General features: G+C 40.1%; 1 protein-coding gene across 1 annotated transcript in view; it reads right to left on the reverse strand.

The window, feature by feature from the left end:
* The window catches only part of LOC311142860 (opioid-binding protein/cell adhesion molecule-like), a gene marked incomplete at both ends in the record, with an annotated part of 201,114 nt that extends 178,412 nt beyond the window's left edge, over positions 1–22,702 (reverse strand). Inside the window, one exon of the mRNA XM_084178558.1 lies at positions 22,545–22,702. Within this exon, the coding sequence (XP_084034684.1) occupies positions 22,545–22,702 (158 nt within the window). The remainder of the gene's footprint in view (positions 1–22,544) is intronic.
* Between the last annotated feature and the right edge of the window lie 982 nt (positions 22,703–23,684).

Raw genomic sequence — 23,684 nt, forward strand, 5'->3', positions numbered from 1 at the left:
AGAAACCTCTTATGTTGAACAAGTCAAGCACACAAAGTCATACAGCTTTAAATTTGAATCACGCACAAAGACATTTCTATCATAATTTTTATATTTCTATCTGGAATTTTCCATCCAGCCGATGACTCATGACAATATGAGGGGCGGCAGGTAGCTTAGTGGGTAAGAGCGTTGTGCCAGTAACTGAAAGGTCGCTAGTTCTAATCCCGAGCCGACTAGGTGAAAAATCTGTCGATGTGCCCTTAAGCAAGGCACTTAACCCTAATTGCTCTTGTAAGTTGCTCTGGATAAAAGCGTCTGCTTAAATGTAATATAGCAGAGAATTAAAGTCATAATTCTATTTGATTTAAGGTTCTACTATGACAACCATATTGGAAGATGGGGATGAAAAATACAATATTTAGTTTGTCTTGAAACCTCTTGCTATTTCGAGCAGAACAAGTGGCTCGGCTTTTGGCTTGGCGAAAATTTGCCACACCTCATTTGCTTTGACAGGCTTGAAATGGCTTTTCTTCAGGGAATGTATAAATCACGACAGCATCTCCAGGTCTACATATGTACCAGTGAAAATGACATACTCATGCTGCTGATTGAACCCACCATTGCTCATGAATGAATGCATATGTCTGCCTCTATTCACCTCATATGTTCTACACTGAAGCAGAGATACACTGTAGTGGTTCAGCTAGGCTAAACGAAAATAGGGCATTTCTATGAATTATTTGATCCACACATGGTTATCAAATAGTGTACGCCCTGGATAAACTGATTTGAAAATGGAATACAGAGATGGGTCCAATTTTGGAATAGATGCATCTTTCTCATTCTATATCATAAACTCTGGCTGTAGCTCGTAGCATGACTTAGCATAATCAATGCAACAAAATGGATGTTAACAGCCATTGGGTCAAAAAGTGTATTAATGCTTCGTAAAAAGTGGTTAACAAAATAGATCAAAGACCCTGTAAAATAAAGCAGAACATGGTGCAGCTTTCTCACATTTGGTGGCAGTGGTTAGATGTTTTACCTAGTCAGATTGGAAAAACTTTAAAGGCAAGGGAAAATACATTATTTTGTCTCTAACAGCAATGGTTTGGCCAACTTTAGTGTATTAGGTCTAGTCTAAATGCTATTAAAAAATTAGCGGGATATTGAGGAAAAACATTTTGAACAAGATTTCCAAATGAGAGCGGTGTTTAAAAAAAATGTAGATTCATAAAAGGCAAATAAATTAAATTTAACCGGTGGCTGCAGTCACTTATTTGTCTAATGTGGTTTGAAATCCTTCCCAGATAATTGACTTACACAGCCATTTCCATACATATTATTGAGCAACACCGGCTGATAGACTTGGACACATTCCCTACCTTTCTTGGTTTACAGGCAGGAAAATGTTTGAAATAATTTGATGCGACCATACCATAATGCCTAAGTACGTGTATTCGCATGTGGTATTTATTATACAAAGTGAGTTTCTAAAGGGAAAAATATTCACTGGGGCAGTGGCGACCCTTCATTCAGGGCAGAGCCCCATCTATTTTGAGCCCCACCTGTTTAGCTAAAAAAATATATATAATAATAACAACAAGTAACAAATAAAAGGCCTGTTTTGCATGTTATTCTGCCATTAATTTGTGTCACATATTAGTTTGCGAAAAATGTTTTTTCCTTGAGTTAATTAAGCTGCATACAAACATGGTCTCTTTCTTGAGTAAAGTAGCTCCAAAATACAGGTGTTTCAGTCTGGCTCAGTGCTTTCTGTGGTGGAGGGGCAGACAGAGCATAGGCGTTGGTGATCTTCTCTAGTTGCGCTGTGATTGGCTCTGTGTTCTGTCCCTCATGGGGACACTATGTCACCAAAGAATCTACAGTTCAAGCCCCCCCTGCCATAGATTTACAGTAGAAGTGCCCATCCAAAAAGGCTCAAGGTCATTGGCTACAGATAAAAATCACAATATATCTACCGTAGCTTTGATTGGACTGTCCCTGTCAACATCATACTTTCAAAATCTTAGCTAGCAAGCTAGCTAGCTAGACAAGCAGTCATCATCATGAATCACGTCGACAATCTACTTGAAAATCCTTTTAAATCCTTATCCTTATCCTTATTTATGAAGATAAATTATAAATAAAACGTATCTGTGCTCATTGGCCATTGGACATAAACACTACACAGCAAGTTGTACAAAATGTATGTTGTGTAGTAAGCTGTTAGTAGCCTACAGTTCTGACTTGGTGTACAGAGAGAATACTATAAGAACGGCCCATGTTCTGAATTCTGTCGCTGTCCATTTCAAAAGTGTTGAACAAATAGGCATATCGACTACGTCCGTCTTAGCTCGCTCAATGTTTTCATTGAAATTATGACTTGCCTCTTATCCGTTCATCGTTCCCTTATGCCATAGTTTGTACATCTCTCTCTCTCTCTCTCCTCCCCCCCTCCATTTTGAAAGTGCTGAACGAATAAGCCTACCTCGTCGCAGTTCGTTTGTTTGCACTTGCTTATACTTAGAGCTAAGTGTTAACGATATAAGAACAAACATTATGAATTTACTGAACATAAATGTAATAATGTTTGTGTACGGTTCAAAAGTCAAAACTCATGTAGGCATTCGTTATTATTGAAGGAGAATGTGGTTCTCATCGAGTTAGACAAATCAACAAGGAGTCAGTAGAAACCATATTTATTTAAGCAAGTCAGCCATATCACCTATGGTTTTTTAAAAGGCAGTAACTGAGGTTGAATGAACTGTTTCGCTGCCAGATGAGGCTCCGCTGTTAGCCAGGTGTAGCGGTGGTAAGGATTCACTCCATGTTGCTGAAAAGAAAGCTCCGCTGTCAGGACAGCTTTATGTAGGCCCTAACAGTTTGTGGGCAATAGTGCAATTAATGTATTGTTTAGTGTTGGGTTGTGTCTTTGAGTTTGCCCCACCAAGATTTACATGCTAAAACCACCACTGCACTGGGTTATTATATTCTTATATTTGGATGACATTAGTGCCATCTTGGACTATTTCCAACAAAAACAGCCAGGTGTTCAAGTGTTCATTTTACGGAGTGTCAGAGACTGTTAAAGGCGCCAACAGAGAGTTGTGATGTGACAGTTCAAATGTTTTCTTTAGTCAAAGACCTATCTTTGCCATAAAGTGTCAATTTATGATTTAATCGGAAACATGTCTGAATTTCAATTAATTCTGTTAACCATGTGGTTTCACATATGGCCTGTCGAAACTACAAAATATATTTGTAACACCACCATTGCACAAACACCCCCGGTTGTGTGCACACCAGCAGTGCTTTAACAACAAGGGATCTTGTTAGCCAGTTGAGCTAGAGTTGAGGTCTCAAATATGTTTTGTTAACCCCTCCCAAAAAACGTGGTTATACAACAATTTGTAATGAATTGAATAACCAATCGGATGGGACCTTTGTCTCCCTTACTGAGTTCACGGTACAGTGTATACAGTAGAGCTAACATGACCCTGGATTCAGTACAGTATGGCACTCTTTAAAGTACCTTGGGCCAGTTAATAAATGTTAAAAGTATTTTTTCCAAACTACTATTTTGCACAGCCACGATTGTCATTCCTAAGGGCTTGCTGGTCCTTCAACTAGCAATCCACTCAAACTGAAACTACAACCCGAACTACTCCCACCCCTTAATGTAAGTATCCTTGTGTAACGGAGTTAAGAACGTGGCATAAACTCACTCCACAGCTAGCTTGAAATGTTGCCAACGGAGCTAATGAATAGGATCCTTTTTCTATAGCTCAATTGGTTTGTACGTGGTCAGGCGCATGGTCACTTGTGTTGGCGAGGTAGAGGACCCTGGTTCAAGCCCAGTCAGAGGCAAGTTCAGGGAGGCAGCGCTGTATGCTAAGCTAGCACTAAGCTAGCACATTGACGCCGGTTATACTTGCACAATTCTTGAGACAGCCCATTAAGCTGGGGGATCTGTTTTGTTAAAGAAACCCAAGGCAGGGATCCAGAACATGAGAATTTGGGATGATTTGTGTGGTCACAGAATGGCAATACATTGTGTTGACAGATGGTTGGAGCAAAGCACGGCAAATTTAAAGTGTCACCATTCCCGAGACGCCATGGAGGCAGCAACAAGTGACATTGACTAGAAATGGGAGAAAAATGAAATAATTTAGCGGCTCAATGGTTTAATTGTTTTTCTTTCCATTTTAGGATGACATGCTTTTTTGACATTCAAACACTTATTCCCTTGACATATTCTCTTTTTCAGAAAGTTCTAGGCTTTAAAAATTATTATTATTTGTTGAAGTAGCCTATGTAGTCTTTCTAGTTAGGCAACCAATGGAAAATAACTGATTGTATCCACACAAAACAATCCTTCTTTTTACTTACAGTATTAAAAATGATTGGCAGTCTACAAGTTTTGGGTGTGTAAGCGATAATCTATATTATGTGCAGTGAGACACTCAACAAAGACAAATGTATGCTAAATGAGGACACTCCGATACTGATGGGAGAACCAGATACTATAACATATCTAGCATACAAACTCCTCCTGTATGTCCCTCTCATTTTGCATAAAATGTAGCCACTAATCAAATGTTCCTCTGTTGCATTGTTTTGAAATGACAGCTGCACCACCAGTGATGGGTAAGATGGGTAATTCACATTTCCCATAGGGGAATACTTGTCAGTTCTCTTATGTTTGATTGAGTATCTATTTCATCCAGTATCAATATGATTGTGTTCCTTGTTGTACCATATCACAATTACTTGTTGCTAATAAAGCAGAAGGTTATCTGTGGATGACATCACACATTTAATTGGAGAATATGTATGTCTATGTTTAGCTACTCATTTGTCAAACTAATACTTGGCTATAGAATTTATTAGAGGAATAGAAGTTTGCGGTAAATTGCTTCACATATAAAACATTCTCAGAACATCTGAATTTAATTGAATACTTGCTGTTGATGCATGTGACAGCTAAGAGTAAATGAGGATGGTGTGAGATAGACAGTGTGCATCCAGATTCCTATTAGCACACCTTGCTTTTGAAAGAAAAAAATCTGCTTTCTAACACACAGCTAGACCTAATGTACATAATGTGTGACATTATTTTTACTTTCTGGTTAGTAAAATGCATAGAATATAATTGAAAATTGTTTGTAATTAGCAACAGAAGGGTAATCTGTAATTTACCTCAAAGAACACATACAGTAACATCATACCAATAAATGTACAGTAAAGGAAACAGAAGTGAAATAATGCACAGGAACAGCTTAGAAGATCAATATATTCATTACTGCAGAGGGAGTTAATTGCAATCATAAATAATGATCCCATTGTCTTGACTTCCTGATTCTAATTACTTCTAATTACATGTACTAATTGTTATCATTACACGGCATGATGTGGGACTGAATTAAATGTGCCTGTAATCATTCCTCTGGTAAGTCAACATCCTTCCCTCCATCCTGTCTCTCGGTCTGTAAGTGAACACAGGACCGAACTGTAACTGTATAATGTAAGAAAATAAAAATATCTGGTATTGTAGTTTGGGCCTTTGGTCAATACATTTGCTGTGAGTATGTGTCATTGTCATTTAACCTTTTAATATAGTTTTGAGGACCTTTGGTCAATACGTTAAATTTGCTGTGGATACAGTATGTGTCTATGTGTCATAACTGTCTAATATTGCAGTTTTGGCCTTTGGTCAATATGTTTGCTGTGGATGTGTCAATGTCATGTGCAGGGTTTAGGAGTGTATTTTAAATTGTTTCCGGATAACTAATTCATGAAATGAAAAGACAATCAAAGTATTGTTTCAATAAGGTTATTATGGTATTTTTTTTGATAATAGGGTTATATATTGCCCATTAGTTATGATGATGAAATAAAATACTATTGATTGAAAAGACAAATAAATATACTGTACGACTGACTGTACGGTGAAAACGTATTTTGCTGGGTGAATCTAACAAATAAAACATGCTTTAGAGTTTTTATCGGATCACAGCAAAGGAGGGGGTTGTACAGCACTAAGGTGTAATGGTGGTACATTGGATTTTTACTGACACCTACTCAAACTTAAATTCCCTCTCAATTCAACTCGCCCAGGGCCATATCTCTATCGAACTCATCTTGAAATGCTCTCAAAGGGACCTGTTTCAAAGATGTGGTAAAACGTTTTGCCTATTGAATTGAGCCTATCGCATATAATGAATTCAGGCAACAGGCAGTATTTTGCACCAAAGGGTGAGAAGAGGTGCTCCAAAACACCATTCTAAACTCTATTTTTTTAACACTGCCGCTGCACAGATAACAAGTTCTATACTGTTTGCAGACATCCTTGTTTAACCACAATAGGCCTCTGTTCGACCATGAACATTTGTCTCGGTGCGTATAAAAGGTCAATAAAAGTCAGAAGAAAAAAAGTTGGCCAGAAAGTACGTAAATAAGTGCAGTGAGCCAACTAGGAGGACAGTGCAGGTGGCGAAGAGAGAGAACATTTGCCCGGGGAGAGTGACACGAAGGTGTTGCCACTAATGACAATGAATTATGTTGGAAAGGTGCAACTAAACATGCAGTAGGAAGGGGAAACGAGGACAGGACATAATGGATGCGGGCTGGCATTGGAAGCGGAGGAGCGGCTAGGATTGTATTGTAGTGCATAGGTGGCCGGATATAAAAAATGTATGACTCGATCTCCGTGATTTACGACAACACGAAAAAGCTGAAACCTAACTTGTGTAAGATGGATGTCACAGTAGGTGCCAACAGAAGACTGATGTGTGCTCAGATTACTTGATGTTCTTTCAGAGATGTAAACCACATAAAAAAGGCATTCATGGATAATATCTAATAACTGCAGGTACAGTATCTCCCTGTAAAATTGATTTACCTTCCTTTGAACAAAACAGTTGAAGGTTGTTGGTTTCATTGACGCAAAACCACTCCAAAATGCAATGAATGACGAAGATAAGATATCACCACCACTTCTATGAACTTGGGTGATGCTGAGGCACCAGTAATGCACCACCAGTTCAGCGTACCTTACAAACAGCTGCATAACCCTGACTCCAACATATTTGGATGCAACTTTGGGTCCTACTGTTTCACTATAATTGAGATATTTTGGTCCAGATAATGTCAAATAGAAGAATTAGAGCCAAATACAGTTGCATTGTCAGTCCTCTTCAATGTAGAATTTAGCTTGATCGTGACATCATTTTGCCTAACAACAGTTATGAGTAAGATAAAAAATGGTGACTCAAGCTCTGTATCATATCCTTACAAATGTTTATTGTGCATTCTCCATTCAATGTTCCTCACATATTTTTAACGTTTTGTTTATTATGGTGAAAATGTTATCCTTTCAAAAACTGTTTGATTGCTGACTGCTCGGCAACTAACATTAAATCAAGCCCTTAGAGCCCAGCAGCTTAAGCTAATGACACCCTCATTTAAGCATCAGGGGGTGTGTGGCGCCTCTGCATGTTCAACACATTATTTTTTTGATTACTCTGAGTAATTTGGCCTCATAAAAATGATAACTCATATCCAGCCAATAATGGCAACCAGAGCCCGGCGACCATCTGCTCGTTCCTTGGATCCAAAGGACAGTTTGACCAAATTGAAGAGGATGTACCTGGCCTGCATGTGTAAATGCCTCCAGCTGCCCATTCTCATTGGTCGATATTATCAAAAGGGCCATTTTCTATTTTGTGCTCTGACATTCACAACACAGAGACAGAGATAATAAGGGAATTCAGTGAGATACTGTATGTCATACTACGAATATAGTGTAATTTGGGTAGTGTAATTTGGTAAAAAATAACTATTTATTTCACCTAATTGTAACATTCTGTCATAAAGAGCACATGTTCAACTTATAAATAAAAAAACATGTTTTCCCATCTTAAGAGGTTAAATTAAGAAAAATGACTATAAAAGTAACTATTAAAGTGACAGGGTTGACTGTAACAGGGTTGACGATTTCAAGCCATAACTCACCTTGTGACAGCCTACAAGACAGCGTCCTGACTTATCAGCTTCTGAGGCTGCTAATGAATCTGATCAGCCTGCCAGGAATAGAGCTCACCCACTGGATCATATGCATCAGCCTACAAGGCACTTTGACTGCTAATATGCCTGCAATGAGCTTTGTTCATGAAACAGCCTACAAGGCAGCATCCTGATTTATCAGTCTCTGAGGCTGCTATTGAATCTGATCAAGCTCTAAGGCTGAAAGGGAATCTGATCAGCCTGTAAGGAGTGGAGCTCACCCACTCTTTAAATGTAAATATTATCCACAAAACATGAAGTGTCCCTTATAAATATACTGTATACACATATCAATTATGCAAGCTAACAACCAGCATAGATAACTCACAAGACTGCCTAGCTTACTAGCTAGCTCACAAGACTAGCTAGCCAAGTTAGCATGCTAAGCAGCCCTGCTGCGATTGGCTTTGGTCTTGAGGGCGGCATGCAGCCTGGCAGACATTGCTGTCTGTCAGGCGTCATTCAGGGCTTAAATGCCCCACCAGCCAAAAGCCTGGCTTTGGCAATGGCTGCAGCCACATGTTGTTTGGCAGCCATTTTGATTCTTCACACATTGGGGTTCTCATTTGGGCAAAAGTCCATCCTCTGTCCTCTCTCCTCCGTGACCCGGAAACCGATAAGTGGTCGTTGAGTGTGTCAATTCGGTAATAGGTAAATTGAAGACGGTCCTCCCCTCCTTGATAGCCTCCTTTTGGCAAGGAAGCACGAGCGTATCCTACCGCAGAAGAGTTTTGATATCTGCCACACCCCCTTTGAATCAGCTGTTGTATTGTCGGAGGAGAAGACCATGCTACTTATTGCTTTATCTATAAAATGTCTTGCACAACTAACTTAATTTGTTTTTATCACTTTACACATTTATTTTGTGATCCAACCTCTGTAAACGTTATTTTCCTGATTATACGTGAGTGGAGAAGAACCATCTCATTTCAAACAAGCGGATTTCCGTGCGCAATCCTTCTCCTCGTTGTCTCTCCTCAATTACGTTTTACCTTTTTCAAAAGAGGGAAATTCAAAGAGTTTGTTGTAAAATATTTTTTGTATTCCTTCAAAAACATTTAAATTGTAATCCCTATGCTGGTTGTAAAAACAACGAAATGTCTAATGTTCCATTTGATTTAATTTCTGGGATCGTCTCTAATGAGTGTCATATTTATCTTGCACAATACAACAGGCTCCTCTTGGTAATTCCCTCTTATTTCTTCCACAGGTTTAATAGATTTTCTTTATATCATGAATATGAAGGCATAATGTTGGATTCTGCCATGGGCTTTAAACCTCTGCAGGGAATCGGGCATGGGTGTTCCAGATGCATATTTGTGTGAGGGCGTACTTGTCGTACGAGGCCTTCAATGTATATCCGTTATCTAAAAATTATGACATGATGATCTGTACCAATTGTTTTAACCTGACTCTAATGCTGATGAACTTTTCTTATGGTTTTAGGTCTATTATGGGTCAAAGTGAGGCCTGTGTAATTGATTCTCACTCTTGGCCTTGAACAATTATTTAATGCACGAGGGGTGTGCTGCAGACCACCCCTATTGCAATGTTGAGGTTCAAAAGGTTTCAATCATAGAATGGTTGTTAATTTGTGTGAATGATATTCCTATTATACTGATATGTGGCAACCTTTCTATCCTGTGTTCTCAACAGCAAGCATATCCCAATTCCCTCCACTTTTTGTCAGGATCATTGCTAGTAGCGGTGTGTGGGTAAAATCACTGGGAAAGCCAAGCAAGAAAAAGATGCCATATTACAGCCTATGTGTTGTGCTAATTTTGTTGTTTGCTCTATAACCTGTTAGTTCATATGCCTTGACACCGTGATATATAGACCCTAAGGCTGAGACAATAAGAAGACACAGTGGAAGAATAAATTCAACCACACCTTTGTTTCATCACAACACCGGATACCAACCTCTGTCCGGTGAAGTCCACAAAGCATATTGCATGTAACAAACAGTTAGATGACCTACAGCATGGTCAAGCAAGTACATTTTTCAGCATATTGAATGTGTTAGGCTACTGTTATCATTAACATTAGCATAAGATTAGCATCAACATACATTATTGTTTAATTTAATTTCACATATATATTTAATTATTTCCAATTTCATTAAATGTAAACTATTGTCTTTTAACAGTTTCACTCAATTCATTCTAATCAACATAATAATTATGACACACCCCTCACTATTGTCATTGGTTGCACTAATTGCACTGTTTTGTCTACAAAACCTGGTTCAAGCATTCATGACATTACCCTGAAGAAGGCACAGTGATGCCGAAACGTTGGTGGTTTACCCAATAAATTACTGGGAGTTTATATATAGAGTGTGCAACTCTTTGTTTTTATAGCTTTTTGTGCTTTTCTAATAACCAATTCGACTGGGTTCATACAAGTGACTGATTGATTGTGCCTGGGAGGAATCCTCACCATCAGTATAAGCAATTTGGAAGTATGCCCAGAACCTTGTTTTGAGAACAGAAAGGGATATCTCAGTTTCAAGGTCTCAGCTTGGAGAGAAGAAGCCTCGTGAGGTATTGGTCGGTCACATGCATGAACCAAATGTTATGATGAATGAATTATGAATAATGTAAATCATGCAAATATTACTTGTCTGTGTAAGCAGTATATAAGAGAACTAACGGGACTGCCCCGGGGGAGCTCCTGACAGATGTGTACTACTTGGTGCATTAAGTTTGTTGGAACCTCTCCAGCTTGCTGATAATAAAGAATTATTTATTTAAGATTGAATTCAGGTGTCCCTGGTGGTAATTTTCACGACACTTCCTTTCATGGGCAACGATGAGCCAGCTGGTTAACATTAGCCTACTACATCTAGCTACAAATTGAACTTCCATCCTCTCAGGCCAGGGGCACAATGTACGAATTTATGGTTGAATCAGAATCACCATTATAATCATTGGCCAGTACGGAAAATTAAGTAAAACCACAAGTCCAAATCCCTATCTTCATCCATGGCTAATTTAGGAGAGGGACAATTTTAGCTAGCTAGCTAGCCACCGGAGAACAATGACACAAGATGCAAATTTTTTATGTCAATGACGTTTTGCTTTTGATGTGATGTGATGAAGCCAAATCCAAACTAGCTTCCCGTAACACTTTTTTTTGGTGTGCCAGGTTCAGTTTAACGCTCAACACTGATTGGCTATTATTTTATACTTTTTTATCAAGGGAGGCCAAATGCTCGCTGCTTCCCTTGCATTCAATGCTACAGGTGGCAACAATGTCATAGTCTTTTTGACCAGTCAGCATCAGATAGATGGGCTAGACATACAGAGACAAAGTGAAGCTGTTTCGCTCACTCGAATGCTTTCTCCAGTGAGATACATTCAGCCTCTTGCGAACTGAAGAAAAATTATTAACACAGAGACAATTATAATTGTTTTGCTTTCCTTGGCATCCATGAATACACGCCACTGATCATTGCGTGTTGCAATATGAGTCTAGGATAATATGGTTATTGTCCCACGTAGTGTTCACATCCATCTCAAAGGGTTTTCTCATCCATTGAGCTATGCATTTGGTTCATAATCGATTTTCTGCTGTGCTTCCAATTGTCTTATTGAATGGTCCTTTCCAATTTCCAATGTCTTGTTGAATGTTTGATATAACAAAGCATTGATTCTCTGGTCGTCTTTTTGTTCTTCGAGGAATGGACGAATGAATGGTCCTTTGTTTCTAAACCATTACGAGATCATCCATGGCATGTGGAGAACATTGTGCAAGATGAATGCTACAGACTATTCGATTCCATTTTGTTACAGTAGATGTGTTATTATCTGAGATTTCAACTACTGGTATATATTATTGGCACTGATTGGACAGTGGTTACAATTACCTGCAGCAGTTGCCTACTTTTGCTTTTTGCTGCAGCGATGTCTTGGTTAGCCCAGAATACAGACCTAGAATAAAACAAGGTATGTCTGTAATGGGTAGACAGTTTTTACTAAATCGGCATCCTTTAGAACACCAAGCAGTGCACAAGAAAGCATTAAATCCAGTTAGTTGCTACCCCGCTCCCCAGAACAAAATCAGACAAGGATTACAAACACCTGTTTGTCCTAGCTAATCAGCCTCGCAATACGTGTGCCATGCTGCCACTGACAGGAAGTAGAATGGAGTGTGTTAGCAGAAACATTAACATCAACTACTATTTTCTTGTGCACTCCTTGGTTTTGTTAGTAATTCCAATACATGTATCATTGATACCACAGGAGGTTGGTGGCAGCTTAATTGGGGAGAACGTGCTCGTGGTAATGGGTGGAGCAGAAAAAGTGGAATGGTATCAAATGCATCAAACACATGGTTTCCATGTGTTTGATGCCATTCCATTCGCTCCGTTCCAGCCATTATTATGAGCCGTCCTCCCCTCAGCAGCCTCCACTGATTGATACTTATGATTTTGCAGTGCAGTTTAGCTATAGAGGACTATTATTTATGTGTCTCTTTGCTTTTGTGTTCCTGCAGGTCTTTGCCACTGGTTATGGGTGACAGAGGACACCAGCAACAGCAAAGACACTTCCTGTGAGTATGGCTGACACATTTCTAAATGGCCAAATTTCCTCAAGGTTACAATTTTCTTTGCTGGTGACAGTGCTTAAAGTGCACTCTTTTCTGAAGCTGAGCCTCTGTACTATTTCCTGAAACATGTGGTAGCCAAAGTTAGAATAAACATATATTGCTAGCATCATTTTTACATTTTGCTAGGCAGACACATTTTACTTCATATCTTCAGCCTTTCTAATGGCTACTCTATTATGTTTTAGATCTTTAAGTAATGGCAATCTGAGTATGACTCTATACAAGGTAGGGCTGGGGGGAGAGAGAAAGAGATGGTGGAGGAGGAGGCTTGAAGCACTGGGCATCGTGTGATGACATGCATTATCTGACTTAGGTCCACAGAAATATACCTACGGAGAAGCGGCTTCTATGGAGGAACTTTAAATGTCTTTAAACTTCAGAGATGGCTTAACGTTGCAGCAGAGAAGCTAGCTAGCTAGCTAGCTAACAAGCTTGTGTGTGCAGAGCAGCAACAGAATAAAAAATACGACTTACCTTTTTGTAGTTAATAAATCCAATGTGAAATGTGATTACTATAGTATCCCTAACCAGCATAATAAAAAAATCTCTCTCGCTATCTTCTGAATCATTCTTGTAAAGTCAGTAGGCTACAACTATGCTTCGAAGGGGGATGGGCAGGTAGCCTACACGCACTGGCAAGATTTTCTGCTGGCAGACACTGGAAGAAGTTTCTGATTGACAGAGGGAGGGCTTTGCATAGGCACTTTGTTGCGTTTTGTTGTGGGCCTGGAAAAAAATGCCTGGGACGTAAGATAAAGTTATTAACCGGTTCCCATGCTTTTAAAATAACGGTTCTGTTCTGGAACAGTATAGATCATTTTCGATCCCTGTTCTGATTCTGTTCCTTGAAAAACGTTGTTATTTTTAATGGTTTTTGGTTCTGTTCCCTGAACCGGTTCAACCCAATTCTAATTTTAGCTTTTTCTTTCCATGTTTAGTAAAACTGCCTCAGTTACACACACTTTCATCTTACTGGGTGCTGAGAACATCCATGCAACAACAATCAGTTCCCAAGCGGTTCCCTGGGGCCTCAATACAGATGTCCAGGTATGTTATATGCATGAAGTGGCAACATCTAAATTAATTTAAAATAAGGCAATTTCCACAACCTGAATACCATTAATATATGCCATTTAGCACACTTTTATCCAAAACAACTTACTGTCATGCGTGAATACATTTTACATCAGGTGGTCCTGGGAATCGAACCCACTATCCTGGCGTTCCAAGGGCCACGTTTTACCTACTGAGCTAAAGAGGACCCTTCTCTGTGTATGTTGATCGACAGATCCAATACTGGCTCACCATACAAGGCTCAGACGAGGGCAGATGAGCTCACCATAAAAGGCTATTGGATGCAACTTCCCACTGGAGTGAAGATTGTCCCACTGTCAAATGATTGCCACCACATCATGACATCAGATATAAAACTTTCTCGATTTTGAAAGATGTGGATAGATACATTCTAATTTGTTGATGTACATCATTAGGCTGCTGCACGTTCTACTTAGTGTTCTTTTTTACTTCACCATGGCCTCAGTAAGAACTGCTAATACAGACTGACTGCAAGATCTGTTGGAGCGTCCCATGGAGAGATGTGTCAACTGTGGATTTCCTGTGCCCATCATATCTGGTACATGTTTCTGGGACCTTGAGGTTGATATGTTGGTTTGGAAATAAAACATTTCTGGTAGTATCGTTTGATGGAATGTTAGGCTATTGCTCATGTGTGTGTTATTTATTAATAGGTCATGCCCTCTGGATATGGTGCCCATAAATGTGTGTGGTCTACTGCACCGGCCTCAGGTCTTCTACAAAGAGTCTGAAAGGAAACTGCTCCAATGTGTTGAAATGTGTTCCGTCACTTCTGTACAGTCCAATTATCCCCTTGGTGCCTGTCATCTTGATTTAAATGAATGAGTGCACACATTCATTTGAATTTGGATACAGACCTACTTTGTCAAGTGTCTATTCCATTGTTGATTGTTTGGGTATTTTTTTTATATATATTTTTCAGTATTAATGTTCTGAATTCCTGTTTATTTTCAACTCATGGGGTCTGTGATTTGAAGTGTTTCCTACTATGTAATAAACTGAAATGTTAAATCCTTGTCTTTAATTGAGCCAGGCACCTGTTTCGGAGAGGGATGGCAAAACTGAAATTGGATGCAAAGGCATTATTGACAGTTTTTACTTCAGAGATTTGAACTTTCAAACTAAAACTGCTCAATTAATTTTACACTTAATCACAAAAAAAAATCATGCTAGGTACACACTGGTCTACAAGAGTTCAGAGTACCAGTAATTGTGCATACGGAATTGTATGTTCATGCTTTCTGGGAATGCTATAAAATCCGGATTGTAGGCGGAGCTAGAAAGTTTGAAGTATTACAATGTAAACTTACATTTAATCTGTCTGTCTGCATTTTTTCAAGACATGGCATATGGGGGTGTAGTGAGATACCCAATGGGCTGGACGATTATTTTCACATCACTCATCAAGGAAAAATAAATATATAAAAATATGTGGAAATCAATTAATCCGCCATCATTAACACAATGGAATAATCAAATTATTTATTATTTAAATACTGAAATAGAATTGGCGACCGAGAAAAACAAATCGGTACAATTTAAGGCCATGTGGCAAACAATAATGCAGGCACAAGGGATGGAGGTGTGAGCATGCGGGTCTGGGCAGAAGAGTTGTTGTTTGTGTGCGTCTATAAATTGTTGTTTGTATGTTTGTATTTGGGGTGCAGAAAAAAAATGAGCAAAAAAAAAGATTTAAAAAAGGAAATGGTGGTGGTTTGCAGAAAGGTTATACAGCAGTCCTAGGTGGTAGGGTAAAGTCAATACAACTACTGATGGTAACTACTCCAACCCAGGCTGTTGCACCATTGTGTAGAACCCATCTAGGTATGACCAGGGCCAGATTAAGAAATCATAGGCCACGGGGCTTTTCATTTTTTTTAAATCTTTGAATCTTTTTTAATATCACACAAATGACCGAAATGAGTGGCTACTCTGACACTGACAAACTGAGATCAATCTAATCTTGCATTCAAACAAACAAAAGCCCAGGCCAATAAAGCAAAACACAGATTATAAAATATTAGGAGGCTATATAGTGGGGGAAAAAAGTATTTAGTCAGCCACCAATTGTGCAAGTTCTCCAACTAAAAAGATGAGGCCTGTAATTTTCATCATAGGTACACGTCAACTATGACAGACAAAATGAGATTTTTTTTCTCCAGAAAATCACATTGTAGGATTTTTTATGAATTTATTTGCAAAATATGGTGGAAAATAAGTATTTGGTCAATAACAAAAGTTTCTCAATACTTTGCTATATACCCTATGTTGGCAATGACACAGGTCAAACGTTTTCTGTAAGTCTTCACAAGGTTTTCACACACTGTTGCTGGTATTTTGGCCCATTCCTCCATGCAGATCTCCTCTAGAGCAGTGATGTTTTGGGGCTGTCGCTGGGCAACACAGACTTTCAACTCCCTCCAAAGATTTTCTATGGGGTTGAGATCTGGAGACTGGCTAGGCCACTCCAGGACCTTGAAATGCTTCTTACGAAGCCACTCCTTCGTTGCCCGGGCGGTGTGTTTGGGATCATTGTCATGCTGAAAGACCCAGCCACGTTTCATCTTCAATACCCTTGCTGATGGAAGGAGGTTTTCACTCAAAATCTCACGATACACATGGCCCCATTCATTCTTTCCTTTACACGGATCAGTCGTCCTGGTCCCTTTGCAGAAAAACAGCCCCAAAGCATGATGTTTCCACCCCCATGCTTCACAGTAGGTATGGTGTTCTTTGGATGCAACTCAGCATTCTTTGTCCTCCAAACACGATGAGTTGAGTTTTTACCAAATGGTTATATTTTGGTATATATATTTCTGATCATATGACATTCTCCCAATCCTCTTCTGGATCATCCAAATGCACTCTAGCAAACTTCAGACGGGCCTGGACATGTACTGGCTTAAGCAGGGGGACACATCTTGCACTGCAGGATTTGAGTCCCTGGCGGCGTAGTGTGTTACTGATGGTAGGCTTTGTTACTTTGGTCCCAGCTCTCTGCAGGTCATTCACTAGGTCCCCCCGTGTGGTTCTGGGATTTTTGCTCACCGTTCTTGTGATCATTTTGACCCCACGGGGTGAGATCTTGCGTGGAGCCTCAGATCGAGGGAGATTATCAGTGGTCTTGTTTGTCTTCCATTTCCTAATAATTGCTCCCACAGTTGATTTCTTCAAACCAAGCTGCTTACCTACTGCAGATTCAGTCTTCCCAGCCTGGTGCAGGTCTACAATTTTGTTTCTGGTGTCCTTTGACAGCTCTTTGGTCTTGGCCATAGTGGAGTTTGGAGTGTGACTGTTTGAGGTTGTGGACAGGTGTCTTTTATACTGATAACAAGTTCAAACAGGTGCCATTAATACAGGTAACGAGTGGAGGACAGAGGAGCCTCTTAAAGAAGAAGTTACAGGTCTGTGAGAGCCAGAAATCTTGCTTGTTTGTAGGTGACCAAATACTTATTTTCCACCATAATTTGCAAATAAATTCATTAAAAATCCTACAATGTGATTTTCTGAAGATTTTTTTTTTCTATTTGTCTGTCATTGTTGACGTGTACCTATGATGAAAATTACAGGCCTCTCTCATCTTTTTAAGTGGGAGAACTTGCACAATTGGTGGCTGACTAAATACTTTTCCCCCCCACTGTATATGCAATATTTACACTGAACAAAAATATAAACGCAATATGCAACAATTTCAACGATTCTACTGAGTTACAGTTCACATAAGGAAATCAGTCAATTGAAATAAATTTATTAGGCCCTAATCTATGGATTTCACATGACTGTGTTTACAACGTTGACATCAGCAAACCACTCGCCCACACAATGCCATACAGTACAGTTGAAACCGGGATTCATCCGTGAAGAGCACACTTCTCCAGCATGCCAATGGCCATCGAAAGTGAGCATTTGCCCACTGAAGTCGGTTACGACGCCCAACTGCAGTCAGGTCAAGACCCTGGTGAGGATGATGAGCACGCTGATGAGCTTCCCTGTGACGGTTTCTGACAGTTTGTGCAGATATTCTTCGGTTGTGTAAACCCACAGTTTCATCAGCTGTCCGGGTGGCTGGTCTCAGACGATCCCATAGGTGAAGAAGCCGGATATGGAGGTCCTGGACTGGCATGGTTGCACGTGCTCTGCGGTTGTGAGGCCGTTTGGACGTACTGCAAAATTCTCTAAAATGATGTTGGAGGCAGCTTATGGTAGAGAAATGAACATTCAATTATCTGGCAATAGCTCTGGTGGACATTCCTGCAGTCAGCATGCCAATTGCACGCTCCCTCAAATCTTGAGACATCTGTGGCATTGTGTTGTGTGACAAAACTGAACATTTTAGAGTGGCATTTCATTGTCCCCAGCACAAGGTGCACCTGCGTAATGATCATGCTTAATCATCTTCTTGATATGCCACACCTGTCAGGTGGATGGATTATCTTGGCAAAGGAGAAATGCTCACTAACAGGGATGTAAACAAATTTGTGCACAACATTTTAGAGAAATAAGCTTTCGTGTGTATTGAACATTTCTGGGATGTTTTATTTCAGCTCATGAAACATGGGACTAACACTGTACATGTTGCGTTTATATTTTTGTTCAGTGTATATCATAGGCTACAGTAGGCTACTAAATAAAATTTCCAGTGGCACACTGACTCATTTAATGAAGAAGTTGAAGCCATTGGCTACTCACGTGATGGCTGGTTCGCTCGTCGTGGCAATAGCCTATCTCAAGATGAGTTACTTTGAAAAACAGTGGTGCTGTTAGCAAAAATGTGGGAGTTGTTGAGAAAAATGTTTTTATATTGGTTCTACAGACAGATTAGTCTTCTCTTTTCAGCAGAAGACATTTGCTTTCCAAACTGTACGTTTTTCCCGCAATTGTATTTTGAAATCTGCAAAAGGCAAACCGACAGCCGCAGCCAACCATATAAATATAATCCATAGATGGCACTTCCCATTCAAGTCAGGACTGTCATCCATTGCTAGTGTACCCATGAGTTCAATAGTCAATTTGCCAGGGTAAGAGGTTACAAAACCCTTCTATGCTTTATATGTCTATGGTCACAACTTAATGTACATGCTGCCCAAACTGCGGCCTTCCCGACTGTAGGCATACCAGTAACTGCCAAAATAAAGTAAACGAGGGACCAAAGTATACTGTATGGTGTAGGATGCATTTTACTGGCATGGTTAAGGTCCACTTGTAGAATCTATGCCAAGGTGCATTGAAGCTGTTCTGGCAGCTCATGGTGGCCCAACACCCTTTTAAGAGACTTTATGATGGTGTTTCCTTTATTTTGGCAGATACCTGTATGTGCTTGTGATAAAACGTAAGTTATTTTTTTATAAACTATTGATTCTCTGTGGCTAAATTATGCTCTCTGGTGTATTTTGAACATTAAGAGCGGGCTCCTGTGGTTGGATAAAAAAATTATAATAATAGAAATATATATATAATTTCTATATTTATGTTTTTTGTCTCTTGGGCCCTCTACGGGCTTGGGGCTCAATTGACTCACACAATTGACTAGTCACATTAATCAGTTACCCAATTAAAGCAGGGCCCCTCAGTTACCTACTTGGACCCCCTACCTCCTCTTCTCCCCCCATCTGATGATTAGAAGAGCGGCAGCAGGCAGCAGCAGGCTGTCTACACTCATTGATAGCGGGCTCCTGAGTCCTACTGTGGTTGGCGGTTGCAGTAAAAAATATATAAAATATATACTACATACTCTACATTGCCAAAAGTATGTGGACACCCGCTCGTCAAACATCTCATTCCAAAATCATGGGCATTAATATGGAGTTGGTCCCCCCTTCGCTGCTATAACAGCCTCCACTCTTCTGGGAAGGCTTTCCACTAGATGTTGGAACATTGCTGCTGGGACTTGCTTCCATTCAGCCACAAGAGAATTAGTGAGGTTGGGTACTGATGTTGGGTGATTAGGCCTGGCTCGCAGTCGGCGTTCCAATTCATCCCAAATGTGTTCGATGGGGTTGAGGTCAGGGCTCTGTGCAGGCCAGTCAAGTTCTTCCACACGGATCTCAACAAATCATTTCTGTATGGACCTCGCTTTGTGCACAGGGACATTGTCATGCTGAGACAGGAAAGGGCCTTCCCCAAACTGTTGCCACAATGTTGGAAGCACAGAATTGTCTAGAATGTAATTTTATCATGTAGCGCTAAGATTTCCCTTCACTGTAACTAAGGGGCCTAGCCCGAACCATGAAAAACAGCCCCAGACCATTATTCCTCCTCCACCAAACCACTTCACGGCTGAGCCGTTGTTACTCCTAGACGTTTCCGCTTCACAATCACAGCTCTTACAGTTGACCGGGGCAGCTCTAGGAGGGCAGAAATTTTATGAACTGACTTGTTGGAAAGGTGACATCCTATGACGGGCCACGTTGAAAGTAACTGAGCTCTTCAGTAAGGTAATTCTACTGCCAATGTTTGTCTATGGAGATTGCATAGCTGTGTGCTAGATTTTATACACCTGTCAGCAACGGGTGTGGCTGAAATAGCTGAATCCACTAATTTGAAGGGGTGTCCACCTACTTTTGTATATATAGTGTATATAATATATACAGTATATATTTTCCTTTTATGATTATTTTATACTTTTGCTGCCTCTTGGGCCCCCCATGGGACTGGGCCAAGGGGCTTGAGCCCCAGTAAGCCCCTGCATTAATCTGGCCCTGGGTTTTACACCACACTCATCACTGGCTATGCCAGTGGAGAGGTGAAGAGTGAATGGTGTTAATCAGCAGGCCAGGGATGATCAGCTGGCCAGTAGGGTATGAGGGCAAGGTTGGGAACTGGTGTTAAGACCTGTACTCTTGAGAGGTGCCATGAGTAACCACAGATTGAGGACTTCAGTTTAACATCTCATCTCAAGATTTCACCCTTTGCAGGAAAAAGTCCTTGTTGCTGCCGTTTGGGCAAGAGCGCCCAAAAATGATAAATTATAATAATACAATTACTCAGTACAGATATTTTGTTTAACAAGTAAAAAAGAAAACATTAAAAAAAGACAGGTGTCTAAAATGATTGGCACCACTAAAGATTCTTATAAATAAAATCGAACAAAATTACATCCGCATAAACATTCTACTCTTTGAGTTTGCTAAAAGGCATTGGCACTTGTATTGGAACCGGGTGTTATGGTCAGATGAGACGAAAATAGAGCTCTTTGGCCACGCACACCAGTGGTGTGTTTGGCCTCGAAAGAAGGATGCATATGCAGAAAAGAACCTCATACCTACTGTAAAGGTAGGTGTGCTGGTGGATCTTTGATGTTATGAGGCTATTTTGCTACCACTGGTCCTGTGGCCCTTGTTAAGGTCAACTGCATCATGAACTCTACCAAGAACCAGGACATTTTAGCCAGAAACCTGGTTGCCTCTGCCAGGAGACTGAAACTTGGCTGCAAGTGGATCTTCCAGAAAGACAATGCATACATCAAAATCCAGAAATAAATGGTTAATTGACCACAATATCAACATTTTGCGATGGCCATCTCAGTCTCCGGACCCTATTGAAAACCTGTGGTTTGAATTGAAGAGGGCAGTACATAAGCACATACCTAAGAATATCAAGGATCTGGAAAGATTCTGTATGGAGGAATGGTCTAAGATCCCTCCCAATGTGTTCTCCAATCTCATAAAACATTATAGAAAAAGGCTAAGTGCTGTTATCCTCACAAGGGGAAGGTGCACAAAGTATTGAAGACAGCGGAGCCAATCATTTTGACCCCTATCTTTTTTAGATGATTACTTATTTTTCTCTGACCAATTCTATTCGTAGCCTATCCAATAATATAATTTTCCCATTTTGGGGGTGTACAATACAGCTAGCGCAGTATTTGTATTATTTATTTTATACAGTCTTTTTTGCTCATCTTTATCAAGGGTGCCAATCATTTTAGGTTGACAGCTTTGCTTTATGGTCAAAATGAAGTTCTCTCAAGGATGGCTGTCCAAGACTCCAGTATGTGTCCAGGAGTGGCCACAACAGGCAACTCTCTCTTTCTCCAGAATGGCTCCTACTTTGTATGGTGCCAGGCTCTTAGCAAAACCGGGCTGGAATGTGACATAAGATCCACTTTTCCTTCAGTCACCCCATGCATGAATACACACTTTGTCAGCTATGTCCCCTTCGCTTATGTCTTTCATGAATTGGGAGATTCAGATAGGATTTGATCACATCTCTCGCTCTCGCTCGCTCTCACTCACTGACAGAGAGAGCTGTATACATTTTGTATGGGTCCCAGACATGATTGGTTACAAATAATGGAATAATCTAATGTATTGTATTCTGTTATTGGATAATCGAAATATTTGCCCAACAATACCACAACAGTTAATATAATATAATATTGCATTATGATCAGCTGACGACCCCATCCCACCCCCTACCCACACATCGATATCAGTATCTCTGCCCACAGCATCCTTAAAAAGATTAAAATGACATTAACCGAATCAATAACATGGAAGGACAATAAAACCAGAGGCAAGTCTGCGTTTTGCATGCTATAGTGCTTGCTTGAGATGATGAAAGAATGACGCAGTTAGAGTTAATTATCTATTATAAATAATAACACTATTACATATTATACATCACGCTTGCAAAGGACATTTGTGGACATTAAGAACACTTGTAATGAATTCCAAAACATTTTGGCACGTGTTTTCGACTACTATACACCTCCAGCACGCAATATAGCACGATTCGCCAAACCAATGACTTTGAAAGCATTGAAATAAGGTACAAATTAAATGACTTACTTTAAGACGGCACTGTCTCCTTGTCTGACAGTGATGTTGTCCTTAGAAAAAGAATCCCCGCTCCTCGCTGGAACTCCTGCAGGTACAAGGAATAACAGTCTTAGACCGATGACAACAAGGCATTTCCAAGGTGCCACAAAATAACCACAAATGCCCATTTTCCGTCAGTGCGCAACTTCCACGAAAACTTGAATGTCAAATATTCCTTGCTCTGTGCGAAATAGTGATGCCCACAGAAATTCGACTCCACTCGAGATGATGTTGTGGTTGGTGGTCGACCTCTATTTGCTTGCCTCAATTAGAAGGTGAGAATATCACAAAGTAAGCTATATGTGTGCCTCCAGTAGCCTATCTCCAAGAAATGTCCAGCTACAACAAGCTTCAGAGGAAAAAAGCTTTGTGTATGTTATTTGTAATCGCCAAGAGATGGATGATCGCGCAAAGATGCATCAGCAAAGTCTCCTCTTGGGTAGTTCTCCCGATACAGCACAACAACACCGCATTGACTCTAGAAACAAGTATGCTCTGAAATCAGTTTTTTAATCCTTATTTATCAAGTACATAAACTAAATCCACAAACCAGCCAGCACCGCGGAATCAAGTGAAATCACTCCTTGATTCGAGTGTGTGCCTCGCGTGCAGCCTAGTCTGCAGTTCTTTCCTGCGCAGGTTATAAAACCATGAGAGCCATCCGCGCAGCATCCCTACTCCCGCTATTTTTAATCCCCCAGTGGATGATCAAGCAAGTGATTTGTAGAGATAAATCTATAGGCCAGGCTGTATAGGTCCTTGAAACTATATCTTAGTCTGCGTTATAATGGCAATAACCACCACAATGTATAGGTCAATAGGGTTGCCTAAGGGAGTGAACGTTATTTATAATAAGGGTTACATGGAGAAAATTGGACCTCTCTGAAATGAACATGGATGTCACTACCTTCAGCAATATATTTTACCTAAACTCTCCCTCAATGCTTGAAAAAAAAGTGTTAGCAGAATATTTTTTTGATACCACACAAATTACCAACATTTCAGGCTAGTAATCTCCTTTTAATACCACACAAGTTGCCGAAATGGACATAGAGAAAGGCTATGTGTTCATCCTATCATATTTCTCCAATGCCAAATCAGTGTGTCTAA

This window comes from Coregonus lavaretus, assembly GCF_964263955.1.
Source record: "Coregonus lavaretus genome assembly, chromosome: 15".
NCBI lineage: Eukaryota > Metazoa > Chordata > Actinopteri > Salmoniformes > Salmonidae > Coregonus > Coregonus lavaretus.